This window comes from Sus scrofa, chromosome 2 (assembly GCF_054392235.1).
Source record: "Sus scrofa isolate SSC_HxYL_T2T_F1_AM1 chromosome 2, Sscrofa_HxYL_maternal_Yorkshire_Landrace_v2.0, whole genome shotgun sequence".
NCBI classification, from domain to species: Eukaryota; Metazoa; Chordata; class Mammalia; order Artiodactyla; family Suidae; genus Sus; species Sus scrofa.
In genome coordinates this window covers 10,172,082-10,191,603 of record NC_139384.1, presented here as the reverse complement: position 1 = coordinate 10,191,603, position 19,522 = coordinate 10,172,082, and the positions used below count along the sequence as shown (strand labels likewise).

Sequence of the window (19,522 nt, the reverse complement as noted above, 5' to 3'; positions counted from 1 at the left end):
GGTCCCTTGTCATACTAACTGAAACTTGGATCTTTCATACAGGCCTCATGGCCCTCTCGACTTGGCTCTTTTCTCTCCCACTGCCCCTCTTACCACGGGACTGGAGGGAGGACAGCCTTTCATGTACCCTGCCTGTCTCCTAAGCGTTCCAGTTTTGAAGTTCACTCCACCAGACCACTACCACTGTCACCCATCGCCACCCCACCCCATCACTCTCTCCCAACACAACATTCCTGTAATCCTTTGTGACTTTACTCTATTTATTTATTTAATTTTGCTTTCTAGGGCTGTACCTGTGGCATATGGAAGTTCCAGTCTAGGGGTCGAATTTGCATTTAGCTGCCGGCTTACACCACAGCCACATGATCCAAGCCACGTCTTTGACCTACACCATAACTCACAGCAGCACCAGCTCCTTAACCCACTGAGCAACACCAGGGATCGAACCTACATCCTCATGGATACTAGTCAGGTTCATTATTGCTGAGCCACAATGGCAACTCCAATTCTTGGCGACTTTAATATTCAGAGAAGATTCTTCCAATACCCTCGTCTCTTATCTTTTCTCACCCCCGCTTCCCCACCTATCTGCTCCACTCCCATGGTCACCCCTTAGAGCCTGTCATTAAAAGTAACTCCAGACGCTTATACCCCCCGTTTTGTCATTTCTCAGTGCCCAGAGCGCAACACCATAATTCCTATCTTGCAGAGTCCCACCTCCCTTGCCCCCTGGATCATACTCATCCAATGAACCAGAAACTGGTGAAATTCTTTTTTTTTTTTCTTTTTGTCTTTTTGCCATTTCTTGGACCGCTCCTGCGGCATATGGAGGTTCCCAGGCTAGGGGTTGAATCGGAGCTGTAGCCGCCAGCCTACGCCAGAGCCACAGCAGTGTGGGATCCGAGCCGCGTCTGCAATCTACACCACAGCTCACAGCAACACCGGATCCCCAACCCACTGAGCAAGGCCAGAGACCAAACCCGCAACCTCATGGTTCCTAGTCGGATTCATTAACCACTGCGCCATGACGGGAACTCCAGAAACTGGTGAAATTCTTATCTTCATCTCCAAGCTGAGGAAAAACAACTAACTGGGATGACTGGTCTCATTTTACATTCAAGACCACTCACTGGAAGTGGGCTCTTGTACTTCTCAGAAACTGTGCATTTCCTAGTCCGACACTCTTTGGGTCCTGAAATGGTTGTACCTCCTTCACTACTCAAAACTCCAAAACCTCTTCTTCCATCTTTTCTCTCAGCTCCTTCGCAGAAGATGGACACAGCCAACGGAGGATTTCCACCTCCTGCCACCATCTGAGGCCAACGCCGTGCCCTGGAGCCCCTGCGGCTAACTCAAAATGCAGCTCCAATAACCGTTCTGCAACGGACCACCACCAGCAGCTGGGGACGTGCAGCAGTATTTCCTAACTCAAAACATTAAAAACCTCTCTTGTCCTCACCCTCCCTGGAGTTACCCCATTCCTGTCTTCTCTCTCCTCCATTACTGCAAAACCTGGAAAAGGCGTTCAAATACGAGCTGTCTTCGCCTCCTAGTCCTTGTTGAACCCTCTTGGACCAGGTTTCCATGCCCAGCACTCAACCTAAGGGGCTAAACCAATGGCCAACTCCCAATCCTTATGTTACCTGACCCACCAACAGCCTTTCCTTGAAACATGTTCTCGCTACAGCTTCCAGAACACTTTTCTCCCTGGCTTCCTCTTCTCCTTCACTAGTTACCTCCTCTCTGGCTAGATCGTCCTTCCGACCCCAACTGTGAAAGGCTGGAAGACTTCAGGGCTCAGTCTCCAGCTCTCTCCTCTGCCCACCCTCAGCAGACAGGGGATCTCAGGTGAGCTCATCCAGACTTCCAGCTTCACAAGCCACTGACTAACCGCCACGCTGGGGTCTCCTGCTTCCTCCTGCTGGAAGCCATGCCCCTCTCATCCAGCCACCTGCCTGACATCTCCACGAAGACGACTACTGAAACTGAGCGTTTGCAAAACCAAAGCTCTGGCTTCCCCACTGCAACATAAGAAATATACATGTGGTCTCTGGCCCCAGTTCCTGAGCTACAGGGGGAACTCTGATGCTTCTTTACTCCTGATCTTCTTAAAACCTTCAATGTGCTATAATGCACTGTGACGCTCCAGGAGGAGGACACAGGATATAGCAGTTCCCAAATTTATTTGACCTGAAATTTTTTTTTTAACTTTCTGCAAGGGAGGAGGTGGGGTCCTGCCACAAGAAAGTGGACTATTTCACAGGGCTACTATTTCAGGGATGTACTCAGGATAGCACTGTTGGGCTCACTCTGTCCCATACGGATGAGATATTCTCATGCCACCACACATTCTGAGGGCAGGGCCATAGCTCTTACCCCTCCCTCCATCCCCACAGCACTTGACATGACATCATGGGGTTTCACAAAAGCAAGTCTAATGTCTGGTCCAGCCCCAGCTCTCCACATTCCCAGCTCCATCCTCCATACTCACTACTGTTATCCTTACAATCTGATACATGTGCAGCACTGGGAAACGTGTCTATGGACAATGGGGTGAAGCCTTAGGCATGACACCAGTGGGAGGGGCCTCACCGTGCTGTTGATGCTGGCTAAGAGCTTCCCGTTAAATTCCACCATCGAGTACACGGCCCCTTTCACCTCCTTTTCAGCCACCGTCTGTAGTTTTCCTGGGGGAAAAAAGATACTGAGTCTCCTTTATGAGCCCACTGTTTTTGTTTTTTTTTTTGGCCTCTACTGCAGCTCGCAGGAGTTCCCAGGCCAGGGATCAAACCCGCGCCACAGCAGCAACCGGAGCCACTGCAGTGACAATGCTGGATCCTTAACCCACTGAGCCACACAGGAACTCCCAAGTCCACATTTAAAATTAATCAAAAGAATCCCCTGATTCCCCTCTGGCTCTAAATTCCTGCCCCCCAAACCACTCATCTGAAAGCAGAAAACAGAGTCAGCAGGACTGGGGTTCTCCACCACCAGAAGTACAAGCCCCAACAGCATGTGCAGTGCCTCCTGACACGGCCGGGGATCTGCCCCAGCCCGAGCCTCCGGATCGCCCTCTCAGGATGGAGACCACCCTCCGCCTCAGCCATCCGGTCTGGGAGCTCGGGACCGGCCGAGAGCTGGTCTTCAGGAGCATCTTGGGCGCGGGGATGAGCGAAGACGAGAAACGAGCACCAGGCTCGGAGGCTCGGAAGAGGACCTAAGGGCTCGAGCAGCCAAGTGGGAAACACACCCAGGATGCCTGACGGGATCCCTAACTCACATTCTGGTCACCGGGTTCTTATCCACAGCTCACCTCATCCCCTTTGCCTCCTTTCAAAGAGTAAAAAGAGGAAGAAACACGTGCTAGATTTTACTTGTGCCTCTGCTCGCTTACGCCAAAACTCAATCAGACCGTCAAGAGCTTAAGAGAAATATCTTAGACCTCATCTCACAGCAATTAAGCCAAGTTCTTCTGCTTAACTGAGGCGGCAACCCAAAGCAGTCCGCTTACTTTCCCAGTTTCAAATCCCTCAAAAGCCGAAGGCCGCGTCCACTTACCATCTGAATACTGAAAGACCACAATCCGACCCTGCTTGGGCTCCGCCTCTTCGGGATACACCATGGCCGTGCCCACGATGAAGTACGTGTTGGGGTCTTTGCCCAGCTTGCAGGAGACCAGGCTGAGGGCATACTCGTTCTGTAGAAACTGGTGGGCATGAAGAACTAGAAAGAAAGCAGTAGAGAGCTGACTGGCTGCCGAGAGGCACGCGCACGCGCGCACACACACACAGGCTTCTGCACTTCTGCGAGGCCCACAGCTCAGCCCAAAGCAGAGTACAGGAGGCATGTGCTGCCTGCTACCCTGCCTCCTCTGCAGCCTATTCTGACACGAGGAGGCCCAGCGCTCTGGACTCATGGCAACTCCAAGGGGCCCCACCCTTTCCTTCTCCTCCTAGGATGGTCTGCCAGTGTCTATCAAATTCTGGAATAAATCAGAGCCCAGAAGAGCCTAGTTTCAGGAGAATGTAGGTACAAAATGATAGAAAGAGCTCATTTGCACCTTCAAAGGTGTGCTGGTCAATGATAAGGAGGTTATGCACCTCCACCTCTTCTCCAAAGGAGGTCTCGTGAGGGGCTGTGCTGCTGGAGAACAGCTTGCTGGAGCTGACGCTGCTGGACAGGGCCTGAGAACAGAGAGAATACACATCACCCCTCTCAAAAGCAGCATGGGTGCTGGGAGCAGCTGTGTGAGTGTCAGACAGGATCAGGGAACAGAGGCTGAGTCGGAAGGAGATCGTACGGCTGGCCTCTTGCATGAGCCGAAAGAACAGAGGGCTTCAGAGAGGATACAGGGACCAAGGACAAGGATCTAAACTCCATACGGAATTGACACAGCAGTCCAACTAAGGGTGATTAAAGAGCACTAAAACAGCGATGCTACATCAATCAAGAAAGCTAACAAAAAACTCAGGAGATCTAATAAAGTGACTCACTTCCACCTCTCTTGATGGGAACAATAAGAAAGCACTTCAAATAAAAAGAAAAACGTAAAGACCTTCTAGCTGGTTTAAGGGAAGAAGCCACACCACGGATGTTTGGCAGCAGGAAAGGCAGAGAACACATGGAATAAAATGATCTAACGTCTCCACTGAGTCTATGATGTGTGGCTTTAGTTTGTCCTAGTATTATCCTTTTGCAGACGAGAAAATTAAAGTTTAGACTTACCCAAGGTCACACAGCTAGCAATCAACTTTGAAGCCAGTTCTGACTCCACTCCCCACGCTCTTACCTGTTACCCTATGCTGTCATGCACACTCTACACAAAGTACCCAAACTGGATGGCAAGGGAAAAGGAATTTTCATCCTGCAAGGCTACCAAGTAGCAAAACCACTGACTGCCATGCTTGTTAAAGTTCTTCTCAGCCCTCTAAGGAGGGGGCCAAATGCAGCTCACTGCCTGTCTTCTCCTGGAATCCAGCTATGCCAACCCACCGTCCATGGCCGCTTCTCTAAGAGCAGAACTGAGGAGTTGTGACTGAGACCACACAGCCTGCAAAGCTAAAACGACCTCCTCCCTGACCTTGGGCAGAACAGTCTGTCCCTGCCTGCTCTCACGCCATCCTTCTTTGCCCCCTGGCCTCACCTGGGTGCTGGCACTGGGCCTCAGGGCAGTCGTGCCCCCACTTGTGTCCTGGACTTCGATACGGCTGGAAAGGACCCCGAAACACTGGGACACCTCCTGATAGCAGATCTTCCTAGAGAACAAGTGTGGAACAACAGGGCCTCTCAGCAAAAGTCTGAAGCGCTTGGCACCAACTCACAGACCACGCCCCGCCCCTGCAGCGCCCCTCCCCTGCCCTCACCTGGGAGATTCATAGAGGGGAACCGTGCGGATGTGCAGCTTCTGGATCTCATCGATGGTGCCGATGGTGAGGGTGCTATTGTTGGCCAGTGCCAGGCTGGAAAGAAGGTTCTGGGTTTAGAGTGAGGAGACCCAAGGAAGGAAAGGATTCTACGAGGCAACTCCGTAAGGGGAAGAAAAACAAGGCAGAATTACACTGGTTTACTCCAGGGCAGTGGTTCTCAACTAGACTCTACACTAAAGCATTCCTAGGGAACATGCCTGGTCCCACCCCCAGATTTTCTTACTTACTTGGTCTAGTTGGGCCTAAGCTGAGATTTTTAGCAGCCACCTATTTAATGCTAGAGCGCAGCATTAGAAGGAATACAGACCAGTGATTCTCAAACTTTCAAGCCACCCTGGCATCAGAATTCGCTAGAGGGCTTATTAAACTAGACTGCGGGCCCACCCCTGGAGTTTCTGATTCAGTGCGTCCAGCGGTAAGGCCTAAGGATTTACATTTCTAATGAGTCCCAGCCAGTACTGTGGCTGCCCATGACGGACCGCACTTTAAATACCACGTCATGACCTCAAAGTCAGAGCTTCCGAAACCTGACTAATCATTTCAATCATCTGGGAGGTTTTCGGAAAATACAGAATTCTCGGGCCCCATCTTTAATCCTCTACATCAGACTCTAAGAAGGAATCAAAAATAATCTGTACATTGAAAGACCTCCTAAGCGTTTCCACTGCGTCGCCAAGCTCTGCAAGCCTCGGCTCTACACGTCCCATCTCAGCCATACACTGACTTCCCCAACAGGAGGATGGAGGGGAAGGGAAAACATCACGCCGCCCTCAACCACCGGCTCTTGCCGAGGAAAGAAAAAGGGGCTCACCTATCAGGATAGCCATCTGAGTTGAGGGGACACATGTAGTTCACTTCCTTGAGGTTGACGTTGGAGAAGACCAGTTTGTGGTTGCTGCTGTAGATGACAGTGGGGCGGTCAGAGCAAGCGAAGACGTTGGTGGTAGAGAGAGACCGGAACGTCCTCAACACCGTGGGCTGGGTGCCCAGCGTCACCTTCTTACGGTCGCTCAACAGGCCTACAGAAAGAGTGGCATCAGGAGCAGAGAGGAAGGAAAGGAAACAGGACAAACAGTCGGATTTTGAAGGTTCAGGAGCAGCACCCTGAGGCTGAGAGCTCTGCAACACTCCAGCTATTTCTAAGCCCCCCTCTCCAAGTGCCAGTCCCACCTGTCTCAATGTTGAGCCCAAAGTAGAAGAGCGCTCCATCTCCCAAGGCACAAAGGAGGTAGTGGCTACTCTCAAAGGTGGTCATCAGGATGGAACGAGGAATGATCTCTGCGGGGAAAGAGGCACGTTAGGTTCTTGTCCCACATTCGGATTCTGATCCCAGCCCAGGTGTCCTTAAAAGACACATACCTCCACCCAGCATCTCTTTGTGCAGCAGCTCAAATGAGGGCAGCTTCGAGATACGGGCCGAGATGTCTGTCCAGAGGCCAATGGCACAAAGCGGGGACAGCCCATTGCTGTCCCCCAGTGGGGTGATGTCCAAGCAGGCCACTTCATGCTCCATCTCTGTGTGGCTGAACAAGGAAGAATATGGCAGAGGAAGGAATCCAAGGATCAAAGAAGTCCCGGAGAACAGGGGAGGGGGAAAAGAGCAGAGAGAGACACACACCTGATCTGTCGGAGCTCCTGAGGATGGATCTGCAGGTAGTAGAGGGCCCTCCCCACGGCCACCACCACCTGGTTGCTGTTGCAGGAGGCCACACTGATATTCTTGCCCTGAGGCTCCTTCCATTCACTGACCAGAGCTTTGGGTTCTTGAGAGACCAACCTCACAGATGCTGAAGTGATCTAGAGAAAGAAAAGCAGTGCCTCCAAGCGTCTGCAGGGATCTGTACGGGGCGGGGGATCTATACGGGGGGGATCTGTACGGGGGGGATCTGTATGGCATACACTGCCGCCCTAGCGGAACCCCAAGAATAAGCGATGGACGCCTTCCTCTACAACAGATACATTCTTCCAAAGTTCTGCAATGAGTAATGACATGACGATGTCATTTCTAGTTGACGCCCTGAAGACTGGCTTAAAGCAGCTTACAGCTTACATTCCTATGACCAGAAAACTAGACCTGTTTCATTCTGAGTAAGGCTTGGGTGACACAAACTGCACACCGTGGAAAGGTACGGGGGACGGAGACTCTGTGACTACCAAGCTAGCTCTTTTTTACTCAACCCCAAAATCAGATCTCTAAAATATCCAAGTTCTTTATGATGGATGAGCCATTAAAATTATATAAAATTCTTCAGTAAAGGTTACAAAATTGTATTAAAATGTTTTATACATTTTGCCACTGAAATAAGACAAAAAGTAGGTTAATGCTGCTATGTAGCAATATACCTTACTTATCAAAACTGAGTTCCTCCTTAAAGGCCCTATAATAATAGAAAACACTGACAAAGCAATGAATGAGGCAGTATCTGGCCGCTTCCCACATTTGCTCCACAAACTGACAGAAACTTCCCTCTGGTTTCTACCAGATCCACTACTGCCTGCTGGCTAAAAGGAAGACCGGGAGGACAGTGGAGACAGCTCAGCGATCCTTGGGCCCTCAAGAGCTTTACCCGCCACCGGCAAACAGGGACTCATCAGAGTGGAGAACAGCTCAAAAGGTGAGGAGGGTGTGGGAAAACCCAAAAACATCATGGTCACACTAAAAGAAGACTGCTGGGCGTTGGCAGGTGCAAAGAAATGAGGCTCTATGGCTGACAAGTGCCAGGAGGTTCTCTAATTCCCCTATCAGATTTAAACTAAGGATCTGAAAAGAGTTAGAGCTCTGACTATAATAATCAGTTGAAGGTGCCACCAAAAGTTATATACGGATAGTTGGCATATGACTAATTTTTTCTTCTTTGTGCTTTTCAATATTTTCCAAGTAAGTATATATTACTATGACAACGATGGGGAGAAAATGTGTCTCAGAAAACAGGATATGGGAGTTCCTGTCCTGGGGCAGCAGAAACGAATCCAACTAGGAATCATGAGGTTGCGGGTTCGATTCCTGACCTCACTCAGTGGGTTAAGGATCTGGCGTTGCTGTGAGCTGTGGTGTAGGTCACAGGTGCAGCTTGGATCTGATGTTGCTGTGGCTGTGGTGTAGGCTGGCAGCTGTAGCTCTGATTCGACCCCTAGCGTGGGACCTCCATATGCCGCAGGTGCAGCTCTAAAAAGAAACACACAAAAAAGGAAATAGGGTATAATAGTATCCCTCAACCAAAATAAAAAACATGTATATATATATATATATAAATAAAACAACCCCATCTATAAAAGAAAATGTGAATAAATACAGTATACAGACATTTCTCAGTATCTGTAGGGAACTGATTCTTAGGACCCTCAGCAGATACCAAAATCTGCAAATGCTCAAGTCCCTTATATAAAACGGAGCAGTACTAGAGTTCCCTCTGTGGTGCAATGGCATCAGCAGCGTTTCTGCAGCATCAGGAAGCAGGTTCAGTCCCAGGTTCAGATCTGATCCCTGGCCCAGGAACTCTATGTGCCTCGGGGTGGCCAGAAAAAAAAAAAAAAAGAGCAGTATTTGTGTATAACCTCCTCATAACCTTAAGGGTATTTCAAATCCCCTCTAAATTACTTATAATACTTAATACAATGCAAATGTGATATAAGGAACTGTAAACACAATGGAAATGATATGTAAACGGCTGCTCTGCACCAAATAAAACTTTTGCTTTTTGAACTTTCTAGAGTCCACCCCCCAAACTATTTTTGATCCGCAGTTGGTTGAATCCATGTATGTGAAACCCTCAGATACAAAGCGCCAGTCATACACATTTGTATAAAGAAAATTCGAGCTAAAAGGAATAACTCCAAAGTTAAAAGAGTTAAGTGGCTCTCAGTAATGGGCAGTCAAGTCATCTCTGGTTTTTTCCCTCGCCTTTTAACATTACTTTTATAGCCGTAACAACTGACTTTTAAATCCAATAACATTCCGTACGGCGCTCTAGGTCAAATTCAAGTAAATGGGGCCTGCCCTTTTCTCAGTTACTACCTGGATAAGCTGCTGATGAGCCACGTTGCCACAGAAGAAAGTCTGCTGATCGTCCACGAAACCCATGAGTTCTGTTTCTTCCACTTCCTCTCCGTTTAGCATGAGAACTCTGCAGCAGAACCGAAGGCCGGGGTCAGCCAGGCCAGCTGCCCCACCCTGCAACCCTTCACACGAGTACCCGGAGCTGGCGCCAGACTCATCTTACCTTGTCTGGCCCACAAAAGAGAGCACCAGAGTGTCATCCGTCTCCCGGTTAGGATCAGACCGAAGTGGCCACAGGCCTAGAACAAAGATCAAGGAGTAAGATACACGGCACCGACCAACACACTCGGCTCACAGTCTAAGGAAAGAGCAGCCTAACCCCGTGGGAAGAGTGAGAAATTCAAAGTCATCCCGAACCGAAATATCCACTCTCTTCCTCCCCGGCTTTAAGACTTGGAAGAAGTTAAGATATTTTAAAAACTGTTTGAACCTGATAATTTTAGTTTTTCACTGATTTTGGAGGGGATAGTACATTTCCATGACTCAAAGTCAAAGATTATTTTTAAAATATTTAACACAGAAGCCTCACCCCTACATCCCTCCCTCCAACCTACCCTCAAAATAAGTAATAATCCTTTCTTGTTTATCTTTTTTTTTCTTTTTCTTTTTTGACTGCCCAGTGACATGTGGAGAGTTCCCAGGCCAGGGATCAGAGCCAAGCCGAAGCTGCGACCTAAGCTGCAGCTGCGCCAATCCTGGATGGATCCTTAACCCACCATGCAAGTTTGAGGATCGAACCTTCGTGCCAGGGCTCCCAAGACACTGCTGATCCCAGTGCAATTTCTATTCCAGTCAGTTTTTTTTTTTCCCATTAAAACCCAAACCCCAAACTGCCCACCCATCCCATTCCCTCCCCACTCCCCACTGGGAACCACGAGTCTGCTCTCCTTGTCTGTGATCTGTTTCTGTGTTGTAGATACAATCATCTGTGCCGCATTTTACCAATTATTTTTAATTTAAGGAAATAGGTAAACACTGTACCACAAGCCAATATAAACATATAAAACAGCCTTTCACAAACTGTGTGCACCTTGTTTTATTTTTTAATTTAATTTTTCTTTTTTGGCTGATCGGCAGCATATGGAGTTTGCCGGCTAGAGATCAGCTCCCAGCTGCAGTTGCAACTTATGCCACAGCTGCGGCAACGCCAGGTCCTGAACCCACTATTACGGGCCCAGGATCAAACCTGTGCCCCAGCGCTCCAAAGAGTCTGCTGTGCCACAGCAGGAACTCCTGCACCTTGTTTTTCATCTAACATATGCCTGAGCCCTTATCAGAACAGAACAGTTCCTTGTTTTTGACATCTGCACAGTATTTAATTGTGTGGATGTACCAGTTTATTAGTAAGCGCCCACCAATGGACACTTTTTCGGTATTTTGCCATGACATACAGTGGCACAACGAATAATCTTGTCTTTACGTCATGTTACACATGTGAATTGGGGTTGCTGGGTAAATCACTCAAAGCAGCTGTAGTTTTAATAGGTACTGCCAAATGAGCATGCTTATTTCCTCACAGGCTCACTAACACAATGTGTTGTCATTTGGTGTCACTATTTTGTTTTGATTTGCATTTCTAAGTTAGGCTTTGTTAGCTGTCCATTTATGGGAACAAACTGAGGGGAGGAAATCTGATGATCTTCCCAGATATTCTTTTAACAAATTAGTGAGATTACGCTGTTGTCTATAAGATGAACTGCAAATGTTTTTATCCAATTTGTTATTTCTTCTAACTTAACTTACAATTTTTTTTTTTTTTTTTTTTTTTTTTTTTGTCATGTGAAGTGTTTTATTCTGATACTGGATCTAAACGATCTTTCTTTTAGGCTTCTGCACTTTGAGTCATAATTTGCAAGACTTTCTCTACTCCAAAAGCAAAAAGGAATTCACGGAGTTCCCATTGTGGCGTAGTGGTTAACGAATCTGACTAGGAACCATGAGGTTGCTGATTCGATCCTTGGCCTTGCTCAGTGGGTTAAGGATCAAGCGTTGCCCTGAGCTGTGGTGTAGGTTGCAGACACAGTTCGGATCCCGAGTTGCTGTGGCTCTGGCGTAGGCCTTGGCTACAGCTCCAATTAGACCCCTAGCCTGGGAACCTCCATATGCTGCGGGAGTGGCCCTAGAAAAGACAAAAAAAAAAAAAAAAAAGGAATTCACCAGGAGTTCCCGTTGTGGTTTAGAGGCTTAAGAACCCAACTAATATCCATAAGGATGCAGGTTCAATCTCACCTTGATAATTTGGTTAAGGATCTGAAATTGTCATGAGCCGTGGTGTAGGTCATAGATGTGGCTTCAGATCCCAAGTTGCTGTGGCTATGGAGTAGGCCTGCAGCTGCAGCTCTGATTTGAACCCTAGCCTGGGAGCTTCCACCTGCTACAGGTGCAGCCCTAAAAAAGCAATAAAATAAAATAATTTTTGGAGTTCCTGTTGTGGCTCAGTGGTTAACGAATCTGACTAAGAACCTGAGGTTTCAGCTTCGATCCCTGGCCTCACTCAGTGGGTTAAGGATCTGGCATTGCTGTGGCTCTGGTATAGGCCAGCGGCTATAGCTCCAATTAAGACCCCTAGCCAGGAAACCTCTATATGCCGCAGGTGAGGCTCTAGAAAAGACAAAAAAATAAAATAAAAATAATTTTTAAACTTATTTAAAAAAAAAGAATTCATCAACTTTTTCTCTTAGCTTTTGAATGCCTTCATTTTTTACATTTAGTCTTTGGTCCATTTAGATTCTAGTAACGTACACATTGTGCAGTGTGGATCCAAACTTATCTTCTCCCAAATGTCTCCAGTTATCCCAACACCATTATTGTAAAAAATCATCTTTACCTTGCTGCGCTGAGACACTACCACCATCACACACCAAAGTCTCACATTTAATTGTGTTTGTTACTGGACATTTGAATCTGCTCATGCAACTCTTGCCTATTCATGCACCAAAACCACTCTTTAACTACTAAGGTTTCATAGTATGTTTTAGGAGTTCCCATTGTGGTTCAGCAGTAGTGAACCCAACTAGGATCCATGAGGATGCACGTTCGATCCCTGGCCTTGCTCAGTGGGTCTGGGATCTGGTGTTGCCATGAGCTGTGGTGCAGGTCGAAGATGAGGCTCGGACCCTTCGTTGCTGTGGCTGTGGTATAGGCCAGCAGCTGTAGCTCTGATTCAACCCCATCTGAGAACTTCCCTATGCCATGAGTGCGACCCTAAAAAAAAAAAGCAATGGTATGTTTTAATATCTGGTAGACCTGTCTCACTGCTCTTTTTAAAGTTTCCCAGCTCTTCTTGTTTCTTCTGTTTCCCATTGACTTGAACTTATCCAGGTCAAGGGAAAAAAACCTCTACTTACTTATGACGGAGCATGATAGTGTGAGAAAAAAGAATGTATATATGTATGTATGACTGGGTCACCTTGCTTGCTGTACAGTAGAAAATTGACAGAACACTGTAAATCAGATATTATGAGGGGGAAAAAAAAAATCATTAAAATTGGGGGGGGGGGGCAAAAAAACCTATGGATGGAGTTCCTGTCATCGTTCAGCAGAAGGGAATCTGACTAGTATCCGTGAAGACGCAGGTTCAATCCCTGGCCTCACTCAGTAGGTTAAGGATCTGGCGTTGCCCTGAGCTGTGGTGTAGGTCCCAGACACAGCTTGGATCTGTCACTGCTACAGCTCCAGTTCAACCCCTAGCCTGGGAACTTCCACATGCCTCGGGTACAGCCTTAAAAAAGGCAAAAAAAAAAAAAAAAAAAAAAAAAAGGGTATTTTTATTGAGATACATTAACTACAAAAATCAAAGAGAAGAAAGCTTTGTAACACTGATGTATTATATAAGACCTTGGCATGTCTTTTTCATCTGACAATCTATATCCCTTTGATCCTTCAAGAGTATTTCAAAGTTTTCCCTGTATAAATTTTGCACGGTCCTTGTTAAATTTATTTCTTGGTATTTTATCTTTTTACTGCTATTGTAAACTGCCTTTTTACTTCTACTACATCTTCTAATTGACTGTGTTTTTACATGAAAACTACTGATTTTGGAGTTCCTGTCGTGGCACAGTGGTTAACGAATCCGACTAGGAACCATGAGGTTGCGGGTTCGGTCCTTGCCCTTGCTCAGAGGGTTAACGATCCGGCATTGCTGTGAGCTGTGGTGTAGGTTGCAGACACGGCTCGGATCCCGCGTTGCTGTGGCTCTGGCGTAGGCCGGTGGCTACAGCTCCAATTAGACCCCTAGCCTGGGAACCTCCATATGCCACGGGAGCGGCCCAAGAAATAGCAAAAAGACAAAAAAAAAAAAAAAAAGAAAGAAAGAAAAGAAAACTACTGACTTTAGTACATTAATTTTATATCCTAGCTTAGTGAATTTTTACTGTCTATAGTACTTTTTCAGTTTATTCTCTTGGGTTTTGCAGTTTATGATCTCTTGCTACTTCCTAAACCTTTACTTCTTTATAATCTGTTTTTATCTTACTTCTTAAAATACTCTGAATTACTTTTCTGTAGATATGCCTCCCATACACTACCTCAAACTGATTTTGCCTTATGGTCCAATCTTTCCCTTGTCACGGGCGAGTTCAGCCCATGTACATGTGCTGTTACCCGCTGTCTGACAGATCAGCTACAGATACTCACATGGATGTTTGAGATCGGTTCTGTCCCATTACTCTAGGTTATGTTTACTGTTTAGATGCTGTCAAAGTCTTCCACGCTGTCGAATTCCTTTGACTTTTTTGATTATTACAGTTCCCCTGGAATTTGGGAAGACCTGTATTTTTTGTTCTGCTAGTTATTTTACACATTCACCTTCTATGATAGTCTCAGTCTCCTTTCTTTAGGGATTCTACAGCTCCCTCATGTAAACAGCATTGAACTTAATTTGTAATCTCTTCCTCACCCATTTCTTCTACTCCATTATCCATTTTGGTCAATAATATTCTTTACTTTGGAAATTTGAAATATGTTTTTGCTTCTACCACTTGTCATTATGACTTTTTTTTACTCTTCATTTGATGTGCCTTCCTCTAGATCCCACCCAGGGGTCTTTATGACACATGAGGCCAACGGCCAAAGTCACTCAAATCAGATCTGAATCCTATACCACCGAAAGGCTACCTTTGATGCCTGGTAAGTCAATGCTAGCATGCTCGTGGATTCCAATTCCATTCCGGATGATCCGCAAGGAACCTTCCTTGAAAGCCCCAGAGCAAGTGACCAGCTGCAAGTAGACAAAAGGTTTCTAAATAACCCCTCCAGAGATGGGGGCAAGGAGACTAATGCCCCGAAAGTAAACAAGCTATACCTAAGTCCAAGGACCCCTCGTTGTGGAGCTAGGTTTGAGGATGCAAACATAGCAGGGGTTCATCTCCAAGGTTTCTGAAATTTACCGAGCAGACAGGACATCTTAGTCCAAAAAGCAAAAAGCTCCTACCACTCCTCCTAGCAAGTCTGCTACCACCCTGAGAACTTTGTGTACTAGAAAGAGCACAGGACATGGAGGCAGACACACCTGCCTTTTAGGAGTTACGGGACAGTAGACAAGTTACTTAATCCTTCCTGGCCTTCAGTTTCCTCAGTTCGAAAATGGCCAAGAACCTTGTCGAACACGGTGCTTGTGTGATTATCAATACTGTTTATAAAGTGCCTGGCAGACCAAGATAGGCACTCAATAAATGGGTTATCCTCGCATCATTGGAATTAGGGAGTGAGACTCTTAAAAGTTATCTGCAGTGCACACTCCCCATTCTAGATAAGCAAACCCAGGAGGACACAGTCTGAGCTGGCAGACCAACTACCCCTTTCCAGAACGACCCCCTTACCTGTCCCTGCCCCTGCCTTTCCAGGTCCACCACGCACATGTCCACAATGGGTCCCAAATTGGTAAAGGTTTCCATGGCCACGACATAGGAGCCCTGCTCATTGCTGTCAACATTGAGCTAAAAAAGAGAGAACAATGTTAGTCCTGGAATGGTCCACACCCATGCGAAAGAGATAGTTATCATCAAAAAGAAACTCACCCTTACTAGAGCTGCCCTTCCTGTGCCCTACTGGATCCTTCTAGAAGGGGACTTCTAAGGAACACGGGTTTTCTACAGGCGACCCACTAACCACCCAGGGATCGCTAATCTGGCATCCCACGGATGGATTTCAGAGAAGCAGGTGGAAATTCATGTAACATATTTGCATGCATTTTCTGTAGAGAAGATCCAAATTCTCCTATTCTAGAGGGATCAAGTACATTAGATCATGACCTCTTTGAAGGTAAAAGCTGGGTCTTGTTCGTCATTGTATCCACAGCACCTAGGACCTTGCCTGGCACACTTGCTGAATGAGCACTTAGGACAAAGAGCTAGTCAGGGTAGGATGCTAAATCAACCAAGTAGAAAGGCAGATAGTAGGGCTATGGATGAACTGAAGACATCCTGAGAGGCACTAACCACAGGAAAAACTTGAAGACGTAGTGAAGACCGCAAAGAAAGAAACCAGAAGGAGGAAAACGCCTCCTCACCTTCACAAGCTGGGAGTCACCAAGGCGAGACCCGACAAACACAACGCCGTTATCGAGGTAGGTCAAGCACTCGGCGATAGAGGTCTGGAAGGACATGACGGCGTTCAAGACCAAAGAACAGCCTTCACATGAGGTCCAGACATCATTCCACCCACCTCTCAGACATGTGCTGAGAAAAGTCCCAACTGCAGCCACGATTCCCAACACAATTCTCCATTTCCAATCCCCGGGTCATACTCCACAAACTTTCCTAAATCTCTGAAGTTTGTGACTCTTCATTTATCACAACCCTATAGTCAGAAAAATCTGTATTTTGTCTTGTGGGTGCCTGCTTCCAATGATCATTTTAATTCCAACGACTCCAGTCTGCCCAAAACAGCTGGAGACCTCTAATATTCACGGCATCATACTCAACAATACTTTTTGGGAATTTCCTCCCATAACTGAGTATCAGCCTTAGATGAAGCTTTAATTCTATATTGTACCCTTTTTTGTTTCTCTTTCAATACTGAGGTAGCGCCCAGCGCTTGTGAGCCTCTCTCTGTAATCTACTCATTCAAAACCCAATTTCCACCACAGGACTGAGCCTCTATCTGTTGCTGGGTGTTACATAATACAATTCCCAGCTGCAGTGTGGGACCACACATCTGGGGTCGCTGGGCTCCAAGGAGAAAGGAGCAGGGCAGGGACGAGGCCTACCTCCCCAAGGAGTTCCACACGCAGATCCTTGAGGGTGACGGTGCCGTCCATCTGCTCCTCCTTCTCCAAAAGCAACATGAAGAGCCGTCCTTCCATGTCTCCCAGCAGGTAGCGGGAACCATTGGGGTCCACGCGATTGTGACACACAATTGTGCTTTGCTGCCAAGGGCAAAGACACAGTCATTAGAGATTAAGTGTCTTCTGCCACCAGAGAACAAAGCCTAGCTCTCCACTCTCTTTACCAAACTCAACCACCTCATGAGCAAGGAGTCCACTTGGCTCACATTACACGTGTGATCGAAAATGGGGATGTTTTTATTTTGAAGACAATGTTCTGAGGAGCTCAACATACTTTAAATGTTTACTCACATATTTTTCTACTGGAAAACAAATATAGAGAAGAGGAAGCAGCTGTAAACATTCACTGGACTGTGAATGCTGCCATAGATTTTGTTATTTATCTCCAAAAAGAAATTAAAAGTAAGCTTTTATGGAGTTCCCTTCGTGGCTCAGCGGTTAACGAACCCCATTAGGATCCATGAGGCCACAGATTCGATCCCCAGCTTCATTCAGTGGGTTGAGGATCCAGCACTGCCGTGAGCTATGGTTACAGACATGGCTCGGATCCTGAGTTGCTGTGGCTGTGGCGTAGGACAGCAGCTCAGCTCCGATTCGACCCCTGGCCTGGGAACTTTCATATGCCCAGGTTCAGCCCTTAAAAAAAAAAGTAAGCATTTAAGGTTTAATTTTTATGACTTAAAATTTTAAGGTGAAATTTGTATGACTAATTTTTTGAAGTCTATATATTTTTTTCACTGTATTATTTTACACAACTTGAGCTCTGAAAACATTAAAACTCAATAGAGGGAGTTCCCACTGTGGCACAGCAGAAACAAATCTGACTAGTATCCATGAGGATGCGGGTTCGAGCCCTGGCCTCGCTCAGTGGGTCGGGGATCCGGCATTGCCATGAGCTGTGGTGTAGGTCACAGATGAGACCTGGATCCTGAGTTGCTGTGGCTGTGGTGTAGGCTGGCAGCTACAACTCTGATTCAACCCCTTCCTTAACCTGTGAACTTCCATATGCTGCAGGTGAGGCCCTAAAAAGCAAAAAAAAAAAAAAAAAACCTCAATAGAATTTGCAAGATATCTCTCTCTGCCTTAGTTAGCAAGCTAGCTCTTTGTAAGCAAAACCAAGCCAGTCTCCCTTTTCGTGTAACCCCAAGGACCAACAACACATCTCACACACATGGTGAAGGCTGTAACAGACAAATCCCCTCCTGATACACGAGGGGAAAGGGAAGAAAAAAGAGAGAGAAGACAAAAGGCAAAGAATGATGCTCACCTTAATGATGGGAGGGGCAATCGCCAGGTATTTGTCACCGTTGTGATAGGTGATTGATTCCTGTCCGATGATGATGGCACCGCCGAAGGGCTCTGGCACTGCAGGACAAAGAACGGCATTAGCGTGCTCAGCCCTCAGCACCTGCCAAACCCTGAGGCAGCAAGGGCACTGATCCAGTTCTCTCTGAGGCGAACTCGATGATAATTAGTATCTTAGACATCAAAGTCCAGGGAACATGATAACCTTTTCCTGAGATTCCTGTCCGAGAGATTATATGCTGCCCACTCTCTACTCCTGGTAAGATCTTTACTGCCCCACTTTCGGTGTTTGAGACTCAGAGGGTAGGGTCTCCCTGGTGTTTGTCCACATGCATGCTTCCCATTTCTCTCCTAAACTTCTGATCCTTTCTAACTGAAAGTTTTTACTTTTTTCCTTGTTCCTTAGCTTAATTCTCCCCATTATCAGGGCTACCATATAGAAGAGGCAATTTGCACTTAAGAGTTTTAAAACTTCCCTACTTGATGAGACACAATATGTGTTGAGGGAAGAATAAAGAGCCAAGAGCCCTGGATTTCAGCCCAGGCTTTATCACTGAGGTACAGGCATGGACAAGTCCTTCGGCCCTGTTTCCTCATCTGTGAAATAAAGACACCAGATAAGATAGCTCTATTGGTCCCATTCAGTTTTTTAGAATTTTACGTCCAACAATAAAATAATGAGACTAATTTCCCTATGTCACTCCACAAATCAATCTCATTGTTTCATAGTTAACCCCTTCATCTCAAATAAAGGAAACCTATACTTAGACAACCCCAAAGACAAAAATACAAAAAGCAAAGGGAAGCACATTTACAGACAGGAGACAGGAGGTGGGGCGGGGGGTGAACAATGCAGGTGCTCCAGACAACTGGAGCACATGATGAAGCGCAGAGAAGGTGAGGAAGGAAGGACAGGAACTGGCCCAGACTTGGGGCGGAGGCAACAAACCTGCAATCACCATGGAAGCTTCAGCTTCTACGTTCTCCTGTTTCCAGGGGCCCTTATTGAACTCCTTCTCCCGGAGAGAGACCTCATAGGTTTTTACGTGCCGCCCCTGAGGGTCCTGGGTGGGGAAAGGTGGAATCGTTAGCCCCTAGGAAGGATGAAGCCTAAGCTGGAGAGGAGCCTTGAAAGGGACAGGCCACCATTACCCAGCATCTGACACTCCTGTCACGCCAGCCTTCCCATCCCTATCCGTGAGCATGCTGACAGCCGCCAGCTGAACCTGTGAAGCTCTGGGCAGACCGTGACTGAGGCCAACTGTTTCTAACAACTGAACCATCCAAGAAAGGCTTAAAAATTAAGAGGAATGAACTTGCCACACCACACTAACCACTACAGAAATATAATGTATGTACGATACGTACATTTGTGTATGAATACAGACAGATATCAGGTATGTGTACATATTCTACATTTCTTGTCAAGAAACTTACAAAATACCTAAA

General features: G+C 46.8%; 1 protein-coding gene across 4 annotated transcripts in view; it reads right to left on the bottom strand.

Moving 5' to 3' along the window:
• The window catches only part of DDB1 (damage specific DNA binding protein 1), a 30,136-nt gene that overhangs the window by 5,687 nt on the left and 4,927 nt on the right, over positions 1-19,522 (bottom strand). For 3 of the 4 annotated variants that reach the window (XR_014836930.1, XM_003122651.7, XM_085010962.1), the window contains exons 5-21: positions 19,023-19,137; positions 18,036-18,133; positions 16,691-16,849; positions 15,992-16,075; positions 15,303-15,419; positions 14,599-14,701; positions 9,647-9,722; positions 9,442-9,550; positions 7,045-7,223; positions 6,786-6,949; positions 6,597-6,704; positions 6,238-6,445; positions 5,364-5,459; positions 5,144-5,255; positions 4,061-4,184; positions 3,559-3,723; positions 2,593-2,687 (exon numbers count right to left, since the gene is read on the bottom strand). Coding sequence is in view for 2 of the 4 variants with exons in the window: in XM_003122651.7 (XP_003122699.3) it covers positions 2,593-2,687; positions 3,559-3,723; positions 4,061-4,184; positions 5,144-5,255; positions 5,364-5,459; positions 6,238-6,445; positions 6,597-6,704; positions 6,786-6,949; positions 7,045-7,223; positions 9,442-9,550; positions 9,647-9,722; positions 14,599-14,701; positions 15,303-15,419; positions 15,992-16,075; positions 16,691-16,849; positions 18,036-18,133; positions 19,023-19,137 (2,112 nt within the window). In the remaining 2 variants the exon portion in view is untranslated. Of the gene's footprint in view, positions 1-1,018; positions 2,352-2,394; positions 2,688-3,558; positions 3,724-4,060; positions 4,185-5,143; positions 5,256-5,363; positions 5,460-6,237; positions 6,446-6,596; positions 6,705-6,785; positions 6,950-7,044; positions 7,224-9,441; positions 9,551-9,646; positions 9,723-14,598; positions 14,702-15,302; positions 15,420-15,991; positions 16,076-16,690; positions 16,850-18,035; positions 18,134-19,022; positions 19,138-19,522 lie in introns of all 4 variants that reach the window. The other variant, XR_014836931.1, reaches the window with a different exon arrangement.